Source organism: Elephas maximus, chromosome 13 (assembly GCF_024166365.1).
Source record: "Elephas maximus indicus isolate mEleMax1 chromosome 13, mEleMax1 primary haplotype, whole genome shotgun sequence".
Lineage (NCBI taxonomy): Eukaryota > Metazoa > Chordata > Mammalia > Proboscidea > Elephantidae > Elephas > Elephas maximus.
In genome coordinates this window covers 39,854,463-39,878,077 of record NC_064831.1, presented here as the reverse complement: position 1 = coordinate 39,878,077, position 23,615 = coordinate 39,854,463, and the positions used below count along the sequence as shown (strand labels likewise).

Sequence of the window (23,615 nt, the reverse complement as noted above, 5' to 3'; positions counted from 1 at the left end):
TGAAACTGCTTTCCTGAATTCAGGTCTGAAGGCAATTTTTACTCTGGATCTGCACAAAAAGGCCACTTGTGATTGAGGGGACTACACATCTTCAACAATATTCCTACCAGAATTACAACAAAACATTTCACACAGATTTCTTATATGCTTCCACGTAAGCCTGTGGGTCAACATTAAAGAGAAGTTATAAAACAATTCTATAAAATGATGCACCCAAAGTATAATATTTACAATAGCTAAAGAACATGCATGCCTTTTAAGCAGTTTTCAACTTAAAAAAAAAAAAAAGATGGAAAATTCAACTCTTAGAAGAATAGTCTGAAGGTGTAAAAATAAGGTCTATAAGACTATTGCCATCAGTCACTTTTTCTACAAGTTTGTATGTAATGTCTCTTTGTTATTAAATTAAGATTTGAGATTTTAGCAATTATATCTAAAATGAGTATATTTACTCAGTGGACAATGAAAGTGGATGTAGTATTTTTTAAACAGGCTATTTATTTTTCTCATGAGGCCCAAAGAAACTGCAATTAGAGAAATAAGCCAAAGGCCAAATGGTGATTATTTTGCGTAATCGTTGTAAAAAGAGACAGTTTATGTAAACAACATATATTGATTGGCCAGATTTCACTATAATTAAGTGAAATAAGAAAAAGAACAGAAATAGGACCTTGAAGGATGTTATACCCTGGCCTGAAAATCTTAATTTACTCTACAGGTACTATTGTTGTTAGTTGCTGTCAAGATGATTCTGACTCATGGTGACCCCATGTGCTCAGAGCAGAACTGTTCCATAGGGTTTAACGCTGTGACCTTTTGGAAGCCAACCGCCAGGCTTGTCTTCCAAGGCGACACTGGGTGGGTTCAAACCACCAACCTTTCCGATAGGAGTCGAGTGCTTAATTGTTTGTGCCACTCAGGGCCTCCTCCAGGTACTACTACTTTTTCCTCAATTTCAGATTTATTGAGTCTAAATACATCTGTCAGTTTGTCATACCATGGGGGCTTGCCTGTTGCTGTGATGCTGAAAGCTATGCCACTGGTATTCAAATACCAGCATGGTCACACACACAGTGGGCAAGTTTCAGCTGAGCTTCCAGACTAAGAGAGACTAGGAAGAAGGACCTGGTGAGCTACTTCTGAAAAGAATTAGCAGAGAACACTGTCTGATATAGTGCTGGAAGATGAGCCCCTGAGGTTGGAAGGCACTCAAAATATGACTGTGGAAGAGCTGCCTCCTCAAAGTAGAGTCGACCTTAATGACGTGGATGGAGTCAAGCTTTGGGGACCTTCATTTGCTGATGTGGAATGACGCAAAATAAGAAGAAACAGCTGCAAACATCCATTAAAAATCGGAACATGGAATTCACAAAGTATGAATCTAGGAAAATTAGAAATCATCAAAAATGAAATGGAACGCATAAACATTGATATCCTAGGCATTAGTAAACTGAAACGGACTGGTATTGGCCATTTTGGATCAGACAATCATATGGTCTACTATGCTGGGAATGGACAACTTGAAGAGGAATGGCATTGCATTCATCATCAAAAAAAACATATCAAGATCTATCCTGAAATGTAACACTATCAGCGATAGGATAATACCTATATACCTACAAAGAAGACCAGTTAATATGACAAGTATTCAAATTTATGAACCAACCACAAAAGCCAGTGATGAAGAAACTGAAGATTTTTACCAACTTCTGCAGTCTGAAATTGATCAAACATGCAATCAGGATGTATTGATAATTACTGGCGATTGGAATGTGAAAACTGGAAACAAAGAGGAAGACTTGGTAGCTGGAAAATACAGCCCTGGTGACAGAAACGATGCTGGAGATTGCACGACAGAATTTTGCAAGACCAACAGCTTCTTCATTACAAACAGCTTTTTCCAACAACATAAATGGCAACTATATACATGGACATCACCAGATGTAATACACAGGAATCAAATCAACTACCTCTAGGGAAAGAGACAATGAAAAAGCTCAATATCATCAGTCAAGACAAGGCCAGGGGCCGACTGCGGGAACAGACAATGAATTGCTCATATGCAAGTTTGAGCTGAAGCTGAGAATCAGAACAAGTCCACAAGAGCCAAAGTAAAACCTTGAGTATATCCCACCTAATTTAAAGACCATCTCAAGAACAGATTTGACATATAGAACACTTAACAACCCAGAGACCAGATGAGTTGTAGAATGACATCAAAGATATCATACGTGAAGAAAGCAAGAAGTCATTAAAAGGATAGGAAAGAAAGAAAAGACCAAACTGGATGTCAGAAAAGATTCTGAAATTTGCTTTAAACATCGAATAGCTAAAGCAAACAGAAGAAATGATTAACTCAAAGAGCTGAACAGAAGATTTCAAAGGGCAGCTCGAGAAGGCAAAGTATTATAATGACACGTGCAAAGACCTGGAGACAAAAAATCAAAAGGGAAGAACATGCTCAGCATTTCTCAAACTGAAAGAACTAAAGAAAAAATTCAAGCCTCGAGTTGCAATAGTGAAGGATTTTATGGAGAAAATATTAAACACGGGAAGCATCAAAAAAGGATGGAACAAATACACAGAGTCACTATACTAAAAATGGTAGACGTTCAGCCATTTCAGGAGGTAGCATATGATCAGGGATTGATGGTACTGAAGGAAGAGGTCCAAGGTGCTCTGAAGGCATTGAGGAAAAACATGGCTCCAGGAATTAACGGAATACCAATTGAGATGTTTCAACAAATGGATGCAGTGCTGGTAGTGCTCAAGAAATTTGGAAGATAGCTATCTGGCCAACCGACTGGAAGAGATCCATATTTATGCCTAATCCAAAGAAAGGTGATTCAACCAAATAAGGAAATTATTGAACAATATCCTTAATATCACACAAAAGTAAAATGTTGCTGAAGGTCATTCAAAAACAGTTGCAGCAGTACACTGACAAGGAACCGCCAGAAATTCAAACCAGATTCAGAAGAGGACGTGGAACCAGGGATATCATTCCTGATGTCAGATGGATCCTGGCTGAAAGCAGGGAATGCCAGAAAAATGATTACCTGTGTTTTATTTACTATGCAAAGGCATCCAACTGTGTGGATCATAACAAATTATGGATAACACTGCAAAGAATGGGAATTCCAGAACATTCAGTTGTGCTCATGAGGAACCTGTACATAGATCAACAGGCAGTTGTTCAAACAGAACAAGGAGATACTGTGTGGTTTAAAGTCAGGAAAGGTGTGCGTCAGGGTTGTATACTTTCACTATACTTATTCAGTCTGTATGGTGAGCAAATAATCCGAGAAGCTGGACTATATGAAGAAAAACATGGTATCAGGATTGAAAGAAAACTCATTAAGAACCTGCATTACGGAGATGACGCAACCTTGCCTGCTGAAAGGGAAGAGGACTTGAAGCACTTATGATGAAGATTAAAGACCACAGTCTTCAGTATGGAGACATAGAGAAAACAAAAATCCTCACAACTGAATCAATAAGCAACATCATCATAAATGGAGAAGAGACTGAAGTTGTCAAAGATTTCGTTTTATTTGGATATGCGATCAACACCCATGGAAGCTGCAGTTAAGAAATTAAATGACGCATTGCACTGGGCAAATGTGCTGCAAAAGACCCCTTTAAAGTGTTTATGTAATGATGTAGTTTAAAGATGTCACCTTGAAGACTAAGGTGTGCTTGACCCACGCCATGTTCTTTCCAGCTGCCTTACATGCATGCGAAAGCTGGAGGATGAATCAGGAAGACAGAAGAAGAATCGATGCCTTTGAATGATGGTCCAAGGATAATGAATATATACCATGGACTGCCAAAAGAACAAACAAATCTTTCTTGGAAAAAGTACAGCCAGAATGCTTCCTAGAAGCAAGGATGGCAAGACATCATCTCACATGCTTTGGACATGTTACCAGGAGGGATCGGTTGCTGAAAAAGGACAGCATGGTTGGTAACGCACAGGGTAAGTGAAAAAGAAAGATCCTTAGTGAGACAGACTGACACAGTGGCTGCAACAATGGGTTCAAGTGTTAGGATGACTGTGAGGATGGCGCAGGGCCAGGCAGTGTTTTGTTCTGTTGTACATAGAGTCGCTATGAGTCAGAACTAACTTGATGCACCTAACAACAACAGATGACTTAGGTTAACTTATACAAAATTGTAATTCTGTAAATTAGTGATGGCTGTGTGTCAACTTGCCTGGGCCATGATTCTCAGTGGTTTGGTAGTTATGTAATGATGTAATTTGGCAGTTATATAATGATGCAGTTATCCTCCATTTTGTGATATAATGTAATCACTTTCATGATGTGATCGGCCAATCAGTTGTAAGGGGAATTTCCTTGGGGGTGTGGCCTGAATCCAATATATATGAATGTTCTGACAAAGCTCGCTGGCTTTTGCTAGCTCTGGATCTTGCATCTGGCTCATCAGCATCTGACTTCAGGCTCTTGGGACTTCAGCCGGCAGCCTGCCATATTGCCTTCCTATCTTGGATTCACCAGGCTCTGCCGCCCATGAGCCAGCAGTCTGCAGTCTGACCTGCTGATCTTGAGTTATTCAGGCCCTGCGGCTACTTGAGTTAGAAGCCTCCTGTCTGATGCCTGATCCACAGACTTGGGACTTGCCATCCTCTACAAATGCATGAGCTATTTTCTTGAAACAAATCTCTCTGTGTGTATACATTCTTCATTGGTTTTGCTTCTCTAGAGAAGCTAGCCTAAGACAACAAGGAATATAACATTTTAACTAGGATTTTTTAAAAAAAGGAGTAAAATACACTATTTTGTCTAAACATTTTACAGAGTTGCAATCTATATAGTTCTCAAAGTTGCTTTCTAAATAGATATATTTCATCAAATAGAACAGATGTATTAATACACTAAGATAGCATTTTAGTAGTTCTGGCTATGAGTTTCTGTTACAGTTATTTTATTGGTTTTTATTATAAAATTGGAGATGTTTTCATGCAGGAAAAAAACAAAGCAAAACACTGTAGGGTACTCATTTATGAAATCTCACTTGCTTAGGAGAACGTACACAGTCTCAGGGAAGATGTGGGAGAAACCGCAGCTGCCACAGTATAGTTGTTAGTTTATATGAGCTTCCTATGCTGAGGAGTAGGGAGGGACATAGAGAGTAGGTTATATAGCTTCAATCTGAGGGATCTGCCACTCTGTGGTAATTTTATTTGGTGGCAAAGCATAGGAATCTATAGAATATATAAGACTGAGTTCTGAGTTACAAGAATTTAAGCTCCTAACCTTCATCTAAATAAAAAAAAAAAAGAATTTAACCTCTTCGTGACTGAAAATAAGTAGTTTTAAAATGTACACTGTTACTAAGGAAACACCATGTTAATTTGGAACACAATTAAATCAAGAAGCTTTAGGTTCAATAAGGATTAATTTAGAAAGCTAATTTATCATCTGAATAATTTCCCTACTCCTGTCTCAAAGTTATGGTACTACTTATGATAGATCTAGATTTCCCTTTCTCATCAGAAGCTCCTTGGGCGTCTCCTCTGCCTACTATCTCTACCCTTCTTCATTAAGTACCAGTTATCATAGGGTCCCTATGAGTTGGAACTGACTCAAAGGCAAAGGGTCCGGTTTTGGTTTGGTATCAACACTAGCTGTGGGCCATTCAGTTAGCTAATTATCATTAACTAAATATAAAGTAGATAATTCATTCTGAAAACAGTGGTGAGACACCTGGGCTACTGTTTGTGTTTTCTACCAGTCAACTATAATCCCAAACATAAGAGAAAAGACCCCTCCTATAAACCCTTGTATGAGGAATTTTCTTAATTTCCTTATAAAGGAAAAATGGCAACAAAAGTATTAATTGGCTTATCTTCAGAGTTTCTGCTCCAATATTCCCACTCCTTTACTCTGAGACTTTGAGATTCATTAATTCTTCATTTACTATATGTAAAATAGGAGACCAAGGAAAAAACAAAGACTCTGAATGGGCTCACCTCAATTAAGACATACTTTGAATTTATAATAAAATTTTCAGTGGTTAGTTTTCAGCAAGATTTGCTGCAGCCCGGTAATAGCAAATAGCTGCTCTTAGCCCAGAGTGTCAGTCCACCACCCATCTGTCAGTTTGTCATACTGTGGTGGCTTGTGTGTTGCTGTGATGCTGGAAGCTATGCCACGGGTATTTCAAATGCCAGAAGGGTCACCCATAGTAGACAGGTTTCAACAGAGCTTCCCAACCAAGACAGACTGGGAAGAAGGACCTGGCAATCTACTTCTGAGAAAACTGATCCATGAAAACCTTATGAATACTGTGGAACATTGTCTGATAGCAATATCATGATAAACGGAGAAAAAATTGAAGTCAAGGATTTCATTTTACTTGGATCCGCAATCAATGCCCATGGAAACAGTAGTCACAAAATCAAATGACATATTGCTTTGGGCAAATCTATTGCAAAAGACCTCTTTGACGTGTTAAAAAGCAAAGATGTCACTTTGAGGACTAAGGTGTGCTTGACCCAAGCCATGACATTTTCAATGCTTAACATGCATGCAAAAGTTGGACAATGAAAAAGGAAGACACTTGAATTACGGTATTGCTGAAGAATACTGAACATATCATGGACTGCCAGAAGAAAGAACAAATCTGTCTTGGAAGAAGTACAACCAGACTGCTCCTTAGAAGCAAGGATGGCAAGACTTTGTCTCACATGCTCTAGACACGTTGTCAGGAGGGACCAACTGCTGGAGAAGGACATCATGCTTAGTAAAGCAGAGGATCAGCCAAAAACAGGAAGAACCTCAATGAAACGGATTGACACAGTGGCTGCAACAATGGGCTCAAACATAGCAATTATTGTGAGATGGGCACAGGACTGGGCAGTGTTTCCTTCTGTTGTACACAGGGTCGCTATGAGTCAGAACCAACTTGATGGCACCTAACAATAACAACAACATTCAAAGTTTATCTATCCGTGGGAACCCAGGAAAAAGTGAAGACCTGGTGTCAGAGAGGTCAGTAAATAAAGAATATTGGCAGCACCAGCCACTTGTTCAACTCTTTTTCTCTCTCCTGGTTATCTATCTCTATCCTTGCATTGCTCTATACATTCTACACCATATACTGTTGTTAGGTGCCATGGAGATGATTTTGACTCAAAGTGACCACTGTGACAGGGAAGAACTGCTCCACAGGGTTTTCTTGGCTATAATCTTTACAAAAGCAGATCGCCAGGTCTTTCTCCCACAAAGCTGCTGAGTGGGCTCAAATCACCAACCTTTCAGTTAGCAGCTGAGCTCTTAAGTGTTGTGCCACCAGGGCTCCTTTACACTGTATTACCACCTCCTGTCTCTTATAGTTTGTGTTCTTCTGACCTTAAAGCCAGTTTTCATATGGCCTTCACCTTACTCATTCTCTCCATATTACTATCTCTCTGCTCCCAGTCCTGCTGCTAACTTGCCTCTGTTTCTTCTGGATCACATTCCGTGAGAGGGAATCTGATTTGCCCAGCTAATCTTTCTGAAGTAAGCTACATAAGTATAGGTCACTGGCAAGCCTACAGAGAGACTGCTGGTATATTTATTTGACAACTTTTTATTAGATGCCTACTGTTTCAGAAAAAGAGCCCTCGTGGTGTAACAATTAAGTGCTCTGCTGCTAACCAAAAGGTTGGCAATTTGAACCCACCCAGCAGCTTCAAAGGAGAAAGACCTAGCAATCTGCTTCTGTAAAAATTGTAGCTAAGAAAACCCTATGGGGCAGCTCTATTGTCACATGGGTCACTATGAGTTGAAAGCTGCCTTGATGGTACCTAACAACAACAACTGTTTCAGACACTGTGCTAGGTTCTTGCCTGAGTGCCCACCCTTGCCCTGTTCAGCTGGCCATACCCCTCAGTAGGTTTTCCTTATATATGACAGACTGATAATCTGTACCTTTAAAGCCACATCGTTTTCACTTTTGAAAGTAAAGTGCATAAGTCTGTCATATTATATCCTGCAATAGGATTAAATAAAGGGTTTGTTTTGTTTTCCTTGCCCTTGGCTGTTACTACCCCTAGTCCGCCTAGAAGGGACAGTGCAGTTCTTCTATAACTGCTGCAAAGGACACTTGAAAAAGTGACCTCACAGCACAGTGCTCTTGAAAGAAACCAACTTAAAGTTTAAGTCTGCATCAGCAGTACAAAACTTACCAATTTCACAGCATTATGACACAGAACAATAATCCCCCTCAGAATCTGCTTACCTGGCATAGACAATATGGTAGGAAAAGTTGGAGTAAAAAATAATTCCATTAGTGTCAAATCTATAAATTTACAAACTATTATGCCAAAGAGTGATTAAGCTACTTTCGACTACTGTTTTAGTTGAGAATTACACTAAGTAAATTGCCTATTAAAACAAGAAACAGGCGTATGAAGGGAACTTCCAGTTGCTACCTACCTGGACACTCTGAACCTCTCTCTGTTTCTGTGACCTCATATTCTCTTGATTTTCTTCTCACCTCTCTGGCAGTTCCTCTCAGCTTTCTTCACTGGACAACCTTTTTCTACCCAATCCTTGAATGTTGGTACTTCTGTAGTTCCAGCCCTGGCCCTCTTCCACCACACACACTCCGTGAGTGAATTAAAACCTATACCTAAGCCTTTACTTAGAAACTGATGATTCCCAAATCTCTATCTTTAGCCTAGAATTCTTTCCTCAGGTTCAGACCCATATACCTGACTACCCACTGAAAATCTCTCCATCTGAACAGATACCAGAAATCAGTGGCCAAAATTAATCTCATGAACTTAATACCTACCTTCCCCCAAGTTAATACCACCCCATCCCCCAAAAGGAGAATGTTCCTTAACTCTGTTTTATTTCACTTAATGGCAACATCTGAAAAGTTGCCCAAGCATGGGGAAAATTCTAGATGCCTCCCTGTACTTGCTCAAACCCTACACATACTCCCAATATACTTCAGGTAGCTATCAGTCACAAGTCCTTTTGATGCTACTTCATATTATCCCTTCTTCTTGAACCCAACTGCTGTATCCTTAGTTCAAATCCTCATTTTTACCTGAGTCCTATCTAACTGGTCTTCACAGTGCATCAGCCCCAGCAATCTTATAATTAAATTCTACCAATGTTTTCTCATTTAAAGTCTAAACTCCGTTTAAGTCTGGCTGTAAGCACAATCTTTTGCCTATACTTTTTCACTGAAACAATTATGTATGTATTATATTGATTTCCCTTTAAGAACATAAACTCCTTATGTTCAGGGATCATGTTACCATCACAATAAATGTACTGAATGAATAAATAGTTCTCCAGTCTTTCTTGCCACTTCCTCACACTTATCCAGCTTCCATGCACACTGAATTACTTGCCATTCTGCCATGACGCCTCACTGTCAACCTTCTATACCTTTATGTATGCTGTGCCCCCTACTCAGAAGGCCCTCCACCTTATTCTCCACCTGAGTAGGTTTTATTTTATCCTTAAGACTGAGTTGAAACATCACCTCTTTTTGAAGAACTTTTACAAACTACTGCTCCTAACATTCCTTTGTGCTCGCATAGCTCACAGTGTGTATTCACTAGGCTATAATGTAATTGCTAATTTATTTGTCCATGTCTTCTCCAGACTATGAAGTCCTTACAGGCAGAAACAGTGACTATCTTTCCTGTATACCCAGTATCTAACACAAGGTCTGGCACTTAGCAAGACCTCAATAAATATTTAGTGAATAAAGCATGATTCTGTCTTGCATACGGGTACTGACTACATAGCTTAAATAACCTATAGTGCAGTGTTTAAGTGTTTGGCTGCTAACCAAAAGGTCGGCAGTTCGAATCCACCAGCTGCTCCTTGGAAACAGGCAGTTCTCCTCTGTCTTATGGGGTAGCTATGAGTCAGAATCAAGTTGACGACAATGCGTTTAGTTTTTTTCAGTATGTTCAAACAAAAAACAAAAGATACAAGAAGGTTTCTCTTTTAAAAACATATATGATACTCTACTATGCACAACATTTTAGTTTCAAAAAGAAATATAGCCTAAATGCATAGTTAGCTCAACCCCATTGTGGAAACAAGTAATGTATAAATTTTGTACGATGTATACATTTTTCTAACTGAATATATTACTTTTGGAAACTATCTAAAAGAGTATTAAAATTCTTGGAGTAAAAATTGTGTGTAACACACCAAAACATTCAACTCTGACTTCAAATATACCCTAAAATTAGGTATAAAAACCAATCTTTAAAAGTATTTTATTTTAAACTAGCTAAATTTGATCAAAACTATCTATCTTATCAAACCAATTTATGTTTGTAGATACTACCTAAATCATTCTACTTTATATGAGGTTGTTTAAAATAGGCCCCTTATAAGAAAGTAAATATAAACAGGTTTTAAGATCAATACAGAGAGTCAGCGCCTTTGTCTGCATTTTTCTATTCGACCACACACATTAATGGACCTCAAATTATAATAGTAAATATTATTCCAACAGAAGAACTGACTTATTAATCACTTCTGTCAAAGTACCATATATGGACTCATATAGCTATGCTACTGATTTAAGACACAAGTTAGAGAGCCAGAAGGCTTACCCACATGGAAGAAAGGGAAAACATCATTACGGTTTTCTTAACATAGAAGACTTGTTTCAAGCCTCCTCTCTATTACAAAAAAAAATGACTTGGTAACAGTTGTATTAACTGAAGACAAAAACAAGGCTTAAAATTCACTCAAGTGCTCAATCTTTGCCCCATCAATACTTTATCCTTTCATGGTCACACATTTTAGAGGCAAATTGAGAACAATGAGCCAAAAGGAAACTTTTCGCATATGTTGAAAATATCTGCTTACCTTTAAGTTAACAAGTTGTTTTTCATACAATGGCATAGAAATAATTTCAAGAGCTCTCACAATTTATCTAATAAATCATTTTAATTTTACATTTAAGTTCAAAAAATTCTATAATAGTTGTTAAAAAGAGAAAAACTAGTAAGCAAATGGATCTATCCTGAAAAACAATGTTGTCGATGACAAGATAATAGCTATATGCCTGCAAGGAAGACCAGTTAATACTATTATTCACATTTAGGCACCAACCACTAATGCCGAAGATGAAGAAATTGAAGATTTTTACTAACTTTTGCAGTCTTAAAATAATCAAACATGCAATTAAGATGCATTAATAATTACTGGAGATTGGAAAGTCAAAGTTGGAAACAAGAAGGATAGGTAGTTGGAAAATATGGCTTGGTGATAGAAATGATGCTGGAGATCCCAGGGTAGAATTTTGGAAGACCAATGACTTATTCACTGGAAACACCTTTTTTCAACAACATAAACAGTGACTATATCATGGACCTGGCCGGATGGAATGCACAGGAATCAAATCAATTACATCTGTGGAAAGAGGTGATGCAGAAGCTCAATGATATTAGTCAGAACAAGGCCAGGGGCCAACTGTGGAACAGACCATCAACTGCCCATATGCAAGTTCAAGTTGAAGATGAAGAAAATTAAAACAAGTCCACGAGAGCCAAAGTACAACCTTGAGGATGTCCCACCTGAGTTTGGAGACCATCTTAAGAACACACTTGTTGCACTGAACACTAATGACCGGAAGTCCAGATGAGTTGTGGGATGACATCAAGGACATGAAGAAAGCAAAAGATCATTAGAAAGACAGAAAAGAAAGATCGAAATGGATGTCAGAAGAGATTCTGAAACTTGTTCTTGAACACAGAGTAGCTAAAGTGAATAGAAGAAATGATGAAGTAAAAGAACTGAACAGATTCCAAAGGAAGGCTTGAGAAGACAAAGTATAACGAAATGTGCAAAGACCCAGAGTTAAAATACCAAAAAGGAAGAACACACTTGGCATTTCTCAAGCTGAAAGAACTGAAGAAAAAATTCAAGCCTCGAATTGCAATATTGAAGGATTCTATGGGCAAAATATGGAACAACACGAAGCATTAAAAGAAGATAAAAGAAATACACAGAGTCACTGTACCAAAAAGGATTGGTCTCAGGTTGAGAGGGTTAAAATATTCATTCTAGAATATTAAAGAAAGGTTCTGAGCTCTTCGTAAAGATTTTTCAACATAGGAAACACAGATCTAGAAATAATATCATACTTCATAATTGAAATGAAGATAAATATGACAGAAAAATAACTTGCCATTATTTTTTCCCAGCTTAGAGTAAATTGTTTTAAAAGTTACTACTTCAAATCAGTAGCAAAATTACAGAAAAGAGATCTTTACAGGGTTTCAAGTAAACAAATTCATAATTTCTAGTAAAAAAAAAAAAAAAGCGCTCCAATTGACACTACACCCTCCAGTGGGCAAGCATCCATGGAAAATATAAAAAGATTTAGTTGGATTTTCCACTCAGTTAAATCAGTGCTACAACTAATGAAATGATGGCTCTAAAAACCCTCATAACAGTTCACACTACTTTAATCACTTAATATCTAAGTCAGAAGCAGCAAGGTATTAAAAAAATAATGATTTAGATCTTGTAGTGGAATAGTGTAAAAAAATAAAATTATGATCTGCTTCATCTTTCCTTAAAAGACAAAGTGCTATCAGATTCTTATATCCTTAATTTATAAGAGAAAAATAAAACATAAATAGAATAAATCACATATAAAGATGTATAACTACAAGATAAAGTATTGGTTATATCACAAACTGCAACGGGCTAGGCAATAATATTTTAAAGCAACATCCAAAAATTATGGTTCCTTAGTGAGAACTGTAGCAAAAAAGCAGTATGTTCATTAAGTTTTTCAGGAAAACAACTTCATTATCACCTGGTAATATTTAGTGTTACTGGTCTCATGAGGCTATGTGGTCACTACACAGAAATATAAACACACTTAGAATAAAATTAAAAGACTACCTAAAAGAGCCCTTTTTCTACATGGCTAATGTTTCAGCATTTAAATGACGTAAGAGAAGCAAAGACTAGATTAAAAGTATTTCACACTGCTCCATATATCATTTAAAATTGTTCCCATTAGCCTCTCAAAGTCCTTATTTAATAAGTATGTTAGAGAAATTTACAGGAGAATACAAAACACGTATTTACTATATAAATCTAGAAATCATGTTTGAAGATGCACATTTCCCAAAATGCATCAGAGTTTTTGAAAATATATACTCTAGGAAAAACTAGTACAGCTAAAACTACTTAAGGTCTTCATTAGACTATGAGACTAGCAATTACAGGACAACAGTGACATCTAGTGGTCATTTCAAATATATGCCACACACCTTGAATGGCAACATCGTATTTCTAGTATTTCACGTATCTCAACCTGCTCGAGGACTTACAGGATAAATTTTCAGTTATAAACCAAAACTAGCCAACAGTATCCCCAAAAGACTTCTCAATAAGTGATCCAATCATTTGATAAATACAAAATGTTTACCAATTAAGGTATAAGAAATACACATTGCAAGTCTTTAGGGCACTAAACACTTATCAAGTGACTAAAAGAAAGGCTCTCAACAGGTCCAATGGGAATATGATAAGAAAAGGAATCTAAAAGGCTTTGAATGAAAAAGTATTGGGATAAATAGAGAAAGTTACAAAGAAAATTACAACTGAATTATTTGTGAATTCAAGTGTTGGAAGTACGGATTAACAGTATGTTCTGTCAGACAAAAATAAAAACTAAAAGAAGAAAATCTCATTACTGCTAATTTTTTAAAAACTGAAATCAGTTCTCAAGGGAAGTTACAAACACATTCTTTATATGTTTATCTGGAACAAGAGCAGGCAGTCTTCTCAACAGAGGGATTAATTCAACCCGTGGTACAAACTATATTTTTTCATTAAAAAAAATATATATATATACATATACATACGTACATATATATCTCCCCTTGTGGACAATGTCCATATCTATTCTTATTTGTCAATACAGTAACAAGTTTCACAAGAGAACACCACTGCACTTAATGAGGAGGCAATGAAGATACACATGATTTTTGCTATCTTATTGCTAACTCAGGTAAGAAATGTAAATGTAGAGACACGTTCAATACAAACACTAAGTCAAATTAGAGTCCAGGGCCCAAATTAAGTCGGGTCTTTCAAAGATCAAAAGTGTTTCTCAGATCTCTCAAAACCGCCAAATTTAAAACATTTTAATGATTATTTAAGCCCAATGCTTTTCCAACAAGAAAAATTAAATGTTAAGGGCCAGAATTTCACAAGTTGATAGCTGTTAAAAGCCATTGAAAATATCTCTGAAGTGTAAATATGTTGTGACTACATAGTATAAAATTCAGGTCATGATAGCACTAAGTCAACAACTTCAAAAAGTTACACAGAGGATAAATCATGGTATACTCAAACAATGGAATACAATTCAGGAAAAAAAGGAATGAAGTACTTGATAGATGCAACACGGGTGAATAGCAAAAACACTGCTGAGTGAAATAAGCCTTATATAAAAGAGTACATCAGGTATGACTTTATTTACATGATGTCCTGGAACAGGCAAAATGAATCTATGGTGAAAAATAAATAAATAAAACCAGAACAATGATTACCTCTGAGGGTAGCATAGACATGGAGATGACTGGGAAGGGCCATGAAGGAATTTTCTAGAGTGAAGGAAATGCGCTATATCGTAATAGGAGTTTATATTACACAAATGTATGTTTATTTATCAAAATTCACCAAATAATATACTTAGGATTTGTACAAAATTATATATAAAATTTTATCTTAAAAAAAAAAGAACCTTAAGCAAATACTGGTAACTTTACCTATTACATATCATTTCAAGTGTTTGGGGTGAAGTATACTAATGTTTGCAACTTATTCTGAACGTATAAAAAAATTAGAGTGATGGAAGGATAGATGGACATTTGTTGATAGACAATGATAGATAATTTGTAACAAAGCAAATACAGCAAAACATTAACAATTGTTGAATCTAGCTGGTGTGTATACTGGAGTTCACCGTATGATTCTCTCAGCTTTTCCATATGTCTGAAAATTTCCATTATAAAATGTTGGGAAAAAATTAAGATGACAATCAAAATTCAAAAGAAAATCTGAAAGTATCATTTACAAACATGCTTTCTTAAATATTAACAATTTTCCTTTTATATATTAATATTTTAATCTATTTAATCTTATGTCAAATGTGACCATCTTCTAAAGAACAAGAGCTAAAGGATGACACATTCTAAAAATTTAAAAGACATACCCGAATTTCTTGAAGGTTGTGAAAATTATTTCCTACTCTGACCGAGATCTTGCTTGGTGTATAGCTTTCATCGGATTTGTAGTCTGCATAGATACATAACGTCTTCACTGTTGTTTTTCTTCTAAAAGCAATAAATTGAAAACACACCATTTATCATATGCAAAGACTATTTCTAAAGCATCTTACTTGATCTTGAAAATCATATTTTGCTAAAATGAATACTGGAATCAATAATTTCCATCTCCTTTCCTTTTGGTAATGATGAAGATGAAGAACATGTAAAAGCACAGGTGTGGATATAATATTTTACTTATACAGATATCTCTTATCTAGAACACAGCAAAGAACTCGCTGTGAGCAAAGAAGGAACACAGTTCAGTCATAACAGGCACCTTAGAGTACAAACATAAGGATTTCAGCCCTCTTCGTTTTTATTTTAGACAAATACATTATTCTAATAAGTTTGGTTTTCTTTACTAATTACTTAATTCCCTATATCAATACTTGAAAATGACTAGCTAAGTGAGAAATTAAATCCAGCAGAGAAAAACATTTTTTATAGAAGGCATAATTTATTACTTAAAGCAAGAAATCAAACTCTGTCCTTTAAAATATATATATATATATATATTTTTTTTAATCTTGGGGAAATAAAACAACATAAGAAAAAATCTCAGAAAGAACAGAAGTGGTAAAAAAAATTATGAAAAGATACTCAATGTTTAATAATCAAAGAAATAGAAATTAAAACACGTATTTTTTTTATTACTTTTTACTATCATGTTGGCAAATATTAAAATGGTTGATAATACTCAAATTTGATTAGAAAAAGAAACTTTCATGGCCAGCTAGTGGGTATATAACATTTGATCCATTACTTCAACTACTAAGAATGCATTAAAAGACAATAGCAATAAGACTATTCAAAAAAGAGATGTAGGAAAATATTTACTGTCCTGTGGTTAAGTTGGAAACCCTGGTGGCATAGTGGTTAAGTGCTACAGCTGCTAACCAAAGGGTCAGCAGTTCGAATCCTCGAGGTGCTCCTTGGAAACTCTATGGTGCAGTTCCACTCTGTCCTATAGGGTCACTATGAGTCGGAATTGACTTGACGGCACTGGGTTTGGTTTGGTTTTGGTGGTTAAGTTGCCAAAAAATTATAAACCTAAATATCCATCTCAATAAAAAAAAAAAAAAATCTCAATAGTGAATGGTTAAATAAATTATATCCATTCAGTGAAATGAAATATAACAATTTTAAGTGATCATGCAGGTATATGGCTACAGTAGAAAAAAAACAAATTACAAAATAGTATATACACAAGGATAGCATTTTGGGGGGAGATAAATATAAAAAAACAAAAGTATATAAAGCCATACAGATGTATAGAAAAACACCTAGACGGAATAATACAAAAATAGTAAAAGTGATTATTTTGGTGGGGTAGAACTATAGAGAGCTTTATTTTCTTCTTTATGATTTTCTATATTTTCTGAAGTTTTCACAGGAAACTATTATTTTGTTTATCGGGGGGGAAAAAATTAGACAATTTTAAACATTAAACAAAAAACCCATTTGAAGTCTACTTAAATGTGCTTTAAAAGTTAAGTTCTGGTATAAACTGGCACTAACTTAATGACAATGAGCTCCTGGAACAGAAGGAATCTGTGTCAAAAGTCAGCCCATAAAAGCAGTAGGGACTCTGCAGCTCTTAGTGAGGGGCCCAGGCTATTCATCAGAAAAAAAAAAAAAAAAAAAGGAGTGGGGAAATTAAGGACATCTCCTTAAATAATAAAGACAGATTAAGATGTAAAATGCTAACTACCCAGAAACTGCTGACAGGATAAATACCATTACTAGGCTTTCAAAAGAGACCAGAGGTATCAAACTGACATCTTTCTCTTTCGGCTGGGCCAGGAAGGAGACAGAAGAGGAAGCAAAGAAAGAAGTGGAAACGTTAAAGGCAAAAATTTCCCTGATTGAGCCATAAGCAGGCAGTAAAAGGTCTTTCTTAGTACAGACAGATCAAAAGATCATGAAGGTACTGAAAATTTTTTTTTTTTTAATGAAAGTATCAAGCTTAGAACTTTTATTTCCAAGTTATAAAAGTCAGAGTAACTTAATCACTGGAACCCAGAAAAGAATCAGGGTGAGATTAATAAGGTAAAGAATAAAAATAACACTACATAATGATAATAAGAGCAATAGCCGCAGCATATGGCAACTTTGCTGTCTGGCCCAGAAGCAATGCTTTTTACGTACAGGCAGTTCCTGGGTTACAAAGGTCCAGTTTAGGGACGACTCCTACTTGCCCTTGAATGTTATGTAAATTTGCCCTCTCTTTGAAACAACTGAACCTAGCTATGCACTTGCAACAAATTCTTCATCACAATCACCTCCGCTTGCTGCTCCTGCAGCTTTTAAATGATTGAAAAGGCTTTGAACCTTTTCTTGCACTAAACAAAACACCCGTTGTTGTCAAGTCGTCAAGTCTATTCCAACTCATAGAGACCCCATAGGAGAGAGTAGAGCTGCCCCATAAGGCTTCCTTCCAAGGAGCAGCTGGCGAATTTGAACAGCGACCTTTCTCGTTAGCTGCTGAGGTCTTACTGTGCCACCAGGGCTGCTTTAAAAGCAAGGCTGAATAAGAACTGTACGCTCCTGTTCCGACTTACCTGCAAATTCTTAAAGACACACTCACGAACGGATCTCATTCATAAACTAGGGGCTGCCTCATTATCTCATTTATTTCTCAAGCTTATGATACAGGAATTATTATCCTCTCCGATTTACTGATTTAAAAAAAAAAATATTAGTAACACTCAGGTTAATAACTGGCTTAAAGTCAAAAAGCTAATAGGTGGGCATCGTTGGGATTCAGACCTGCATCAGTCTGCCTCAGGTGATCTTAACCACTATCACTGCTGCCTTTCCTTTTAATTCATCCTACTTAGTTTACGCAACAGTTATTGATAACAGTTTACAGCGATATGTAGATGTTTATAGTTCTTTAAATTTTATCTAAACCCTAGGTTCTTATCCTAAGGGCCAAGTATACCCAGAAATTACATGCATAATTTATGCTACGTATACACTTTTGTTGGAAACCCTGGTGGCATAGTGGTTAAGTGCTACGGCTGCTAACCAAAAGGTCTGCAGTTCAAATCCACCAGCCGCTCCTTGGGAACTCTATGGGGCAGTTCTACTCTGTCCTATAGGGTCACTATGAGTGGGAATCGACTCGACGGCAATTGGTTTTTTTTTTTTTTTTTAATACACTTTTGTTAGATTTGCAAAGGAAACTGATTCACCAAAAGTTTAAAATTATTACTCTAAAAGTTACCCATAAAAACTTCAAAAATTTTTATCAATTTTATTTTACAGTGAATTTTCTAAAAATAATATGCTGTTTCTCAAATGTGAGAAGATGAAATACATAGATTCTAAGACATGATGGCAGCCACCCAAATTGCTCACATCATTATACTAATAATCACATATACTGAATGCTAGGCACCATGGTAAACTCTTGGGATAAAGTATCGAGGAGGAGGAAAGAAGGAAGATAATACTTCTTCGCCATTCCTGATGACATGAGTAACACTCCTAGCCTCTTTCTGTCCCCTCACCCATCTCCTTTCTCATAAGAGCTGCTGACACGAAGCAAACATTTGCTCTGTTCCTTCATGCCACCAAATGAATAAGGGCAGGCTCTACTTGGTCTAGCACTTTTATAACTGGATGGGTAAGTCCATTTAATTCTAGGGCTCAATATTAGGAAATTCACCTGACTGCAGATATACCATAAGTCCCTTTCTCAAATATCAGCTTCATCAGTTTCATAAGGGTGTTATTTTGGCCTCTATCTGCTGACTCTTGAATAATTTCTCAACTGGTTTAGAAGACATTAGTGGAAGATCCTCCTAGTCACCAGCCTAATATCCTCTTTCCCTTCTTTCTTCATAGCACCCAGTTAGGCGGAATTTCATTAAGTATCTTGGAGATAGTAGTGCTAAGAATGGTGAAACGGAAAGAGAGAAGGAATTTGGGTCCACGATCACCTTATGGGGCTACCATACCACTAGACTGCCAGGCTCCTCTTACATGAGAAAGAAATAAACTTCTAACTTGTTTAAAACACTGTTATTAGAAACTCCATTACTAGCAACAGTCATTCCTAATTAATATAACATTATTATGCTCACATTGCAGATGAGGAAACTGAGGCTCAGGTCAGGTTAAGTAACTAGCCCACATTTATACATCTAGTAAAGTGCAGAGCCAGAATTTGAATCCAGAGCTGTATGACTGCATTATATGTAGGAACTACTAATAACTCCTGGGACACAAGACTTAAAATTCAAAAACAAAATGTTTATAAAATCCCGTTTATCATTTGCTGCTGGCTCTCCAGACACACTACTGCCAGAAGACTGAGACATAAAAGAAACACTTTTAATAAAGATTCTACATGTTGTTCTTACATGCCATCAGGTGGATGCTGACTTATAGCGACCCTAAAACATGTCTAAAACAAAAAGCAAACAAATTATTTACATTTACAAATGACAACACTCTTCTTTGTTCCTGATACAATGGGGGAAATGTCCTTTGTGTAAAAGTTTGGTTCTAATCAATGTAGCAGGGTGTTACATGGAAATTTTCCCTGAAAACTAACACAATGAAGACGATGTTTTAACAGGACATGGGAGACCATAATGCAAAATTTGCAACGGGTATGATAACAACAACAACAAAAAAAAAACCAGGAGTGTTTACCCATGAAGAAAGGAGTGCTACAGGACTAGCCTTCCCACCATAAGCAACTAGAATTCTGGACAACATACAGAAAACAACTGTTTGAGACACTAAGCAACAGGCAGCACAGGCCTGTGAGCCCTGAAAGAAAGGAAACAAATGAGGTGACCCTAAGAACAACCTGTTTTTCTGCCTGAAGGCAATTTCTGCATTGCAATGCAAGAAAGGAGAAGCCAGACAGAATCTGGCAGTCTCACTGAGTTGAGGAAAAACTCCAGAGAAAGTAACTCCAGAAATCTGCATGGGTCCCCTTGAGTCCAGGTGGAAGTTGTATTGCCTTTTCCGACCTAGCCTTAGAAATCACAGTGTCTTAACGTCCATGTTCTATCAGGCAAAATACAGCCACAAAGGCTCGCACAATTTCAAAGAAAATCTAACACCTATTCATAATAAGGAGCCCTGGTGGTGCAGTGGTTAACAGCTTGGCTGCTAACCAAAAGGTCGGCAGTTTGGATCCACCAGCTGTTCCCTGGAAGCCCTATGCGGCAGTTCTGCTCTGTCCTACAGGGTTCCTATGAATCGGAGTCAACTCAATGGCAACTGGTATTCATAATAAAAAGTCTCAGCATGCTGGGAAGAGAAGGGAACTTCATTAGCCTGATAACATGAAGGATTATCTTAGTTTCTGTCTCAGAAGGATGAACCACCTCAGCAGGAAGCTGGAGGTATCACCACAGACCCAGGATATGTGGAAGGAGTAAATGATGAGTGCACTCTCATCAAGGGAATTGCAGGACATTCATCCATAACATTAAAATATTGTAAAGGCACAATCAACCCACGAAAGCATCCATAAGATAAAGAGTCAACTTTAAACATATAGCCAAGTCCAGAGAGCACCAATGCTAGACAGAACTGGCAATTATGGACTTTCCTTCTCTCTTTTGCTCTTCTCCATTCCCATTCTGCCAGGCCTGGAGAGTTCAGAAATTAGGTAAGAATATGGGAGAGAAAAAAATAAAAGCTAAGTAAGAAAAGAGAAGCAAACCACACCCATCTTCTCCTATTTTCAATAAGCCCAAGTTTAGGAAGAAACACCAACTTTAAACCAGCACTGAGGCTTTCACTATTAGCAAGGATAGAATGTTTTAATTTCTAGACTATGTTTTCCACTTGAAATTAATAGAAAACTGTATATATAACCTAAAAATGATCGAAAAATGTCATACCTCCTCCCCATTGAGCTCTTATCCAAGGCGGAGGAAGAACTTGTCCCTGATTTAAAAGGACAATGAGAATGCTATTTTGTGACTGTACACTGAGTCCAACTTGACACACCAATAATAACACCAATTATTTCTAAAACCTACATGATGAACTAGCTGAGACACTGCTATAAGAATCAAGAGTTACTTATTTTGTCTATGAAGGAAAGAATATTTAAGCAGTCTAATATTTTTTCATCTTAACAAAATATAAACTAAAACTGAACTCTTTCAAGCTTATTCACAATATAATGTTTTTCAATACAGAAAGTCCTTTCTTTGGTATATGTGAAAAAAATGTATGAAAATCAGGTGGAAGAAAGTTGAACACTGGACTTACACATTAATGGGGATGGAAAGATTCGCTGCTTGGGAACTAAAAAATTTACCAAATCCTGAATCACACTGGAGCCCTGGTGGCGTAGTGGTTACGAGTTTGGCTGCTAACCAAAAGGTCAGCAGTTTGAATCCACCAGCTGCCTCCTTGGAAACCCTATGGGGCAGTTCTACTCTGTCCTATAGAGTCACTATGAGTCAGAATCGACTTGATGGTAATGGATTTGGTTTGATTCGAATCACTTTACATGTTTTAGTCATAATCTTTGACAATAAATTTCTAACATTTCCTTTAATTTTATTTTTTCATTCATAATTCAATGTGTAGTTGACTGGTAAAGTCCAATAATAAAAATGGCAATGAAGATCACATTTTTTTTTTAATTTGCAGAAAGTTAGATAGAGGTAGACCACACACAAGCACACATTTTGTTCCCGCTCTGTTTGATATTTTGGTATTTACCCTTTTAAACTGGTAAGTGAGCACTTTAAATGATCCACCTCAAACTAAATAACACTCCAATTTTTCTTAGGCCGATATTAACAAATTTCAAAACTCCTTCCAAGCATATTAACCTTTTACAAATAGACAAGAGCTCACTACGTCTTTCCTGAAAGTGAACAGCTTTTCTATTTCCCATTTAATTACCATATTATCCACTCTAAGGAAATTTCATTTTCTCAGGATGTTTGTTCCTTCTCCTTTGTTTTAATACTTTTTTTTTCCGTAACTGCAAAGCTAAGATTATCTCTTTGTAGGAGGTGGGTCTTTTCACTTATTTATTCAGTAGGTAACAGTTTGCTCCTTAGAAGCAAGGATGGCGAGGCTACGTCTCACACACTTTGGACATCATGCTTCAGTAAAGGGTCAGCAAAAATGAGGAAGACCTTCAACGAGATGGATTGACACAGTGGCTGCAACAATGGGCTCAAGCATAACAAGGAAGGTGAGGATGGCGCAGGAGCAGGCAGTGTTTCGTTCTGCTGTACACAGGGTCACTATGAGTCGAAGCCGACTCAACAGCACCTACCAATAACAACAACAGGTAACAGTTTTAAATGTGTTATTCAACTTTTTATGAAGGTTGTTTCTTTTGTAAATTTTCTGCATGGCTGACAGAACGTTACATTCCACTAAAGAAAAAACGCAGAAATATGGGTTTTCCAAATAAAAATGGATATTCAGCATATGAGCCCTATATGATATTTCAACTGATAGTGTCTCTATTCTTGACTTAGGGAATATTTCATATTTCTAAAATAGTTTCATATCTAACATTTCCAGCCTTATCACCAAGCAGCACAGTAAAAATTCAGCAAGTAAAGAAAACATATTTTATTTAGACATAATAAGAATCATAGGCCCATAGGGATAAAAAAAAAAAAAACTTACTATATTATAATGTAGCTAAATTATCTTTGATCAGTTCTAGTTTTAAAATGTTTTCATTATACTAAGGCATAATTGGGCTCTGTGTAACTTTCATTTTTTGAACCCAGTTTTTTCTTATGAGGTCACACAAAAGAAATCTAATCTCTCCACAAAGTATGAGTCCTTCAAAGTAGCTAAAGAAAGCGATCATGTTCCTTAAAGTCTTTAACAGACTACGTTTCCAACTTTTTTATTTTATATGGTTTGGTTTCAATATCTTAACCATTCTATCCACTGTCTTCTAAGCATACTCTAGCTTTCTTTATCAGTGTTAGAGAAAAAAAACAAAAACAAAACCGAATGCTGTCAAGTCGATCCCAACAACCCTAGGGAGGTCAAAATGGAACACGACATACAGCAAGCCTTCCTAGGCACTATGTGTCCATTACTGCACCCTAAGATCACATAATAAGCTCTTATTGCAGCCACATCACACTGTTTACTGAGATTAAACTTACTATAAACTAAAATTACTAGATATCTTTCACACATCTTGCTTTGTCCTCCTTTCCCATCTTGAGCTTATGTTTTGCTTTTTTTTCGGGGGGAAGGGGCACAGTGAGTAGTTTAAGTGTAGAAGTATAGC

The 23,615-nt window shown here is 36.7% G+C and overlaps 1 protein-coding gene across 1 annotated transcript in view; it reads right to left on the bottom strand.

The window, feature by feature from the left end:
• ANAPC10 (anaphase promoting complex subunit 10) overlaps positions 1 to 23,615 on the bottom strand; it is a 101,294-nt gene that overhangs the window by 43,800 nt on the left and 33,879 nt on the right. The window contains exon 4 of the mRNA XM_049905792.1: positions 15,238 to 15,358. Coding sequence (XP_049761749.1) covers positions 15,238 to 15,358 — 121 coding nt within the window. The remainder of the gene's footprint in view (positions 1 to 15,237; positions 15,359 to 23,615) is intronic.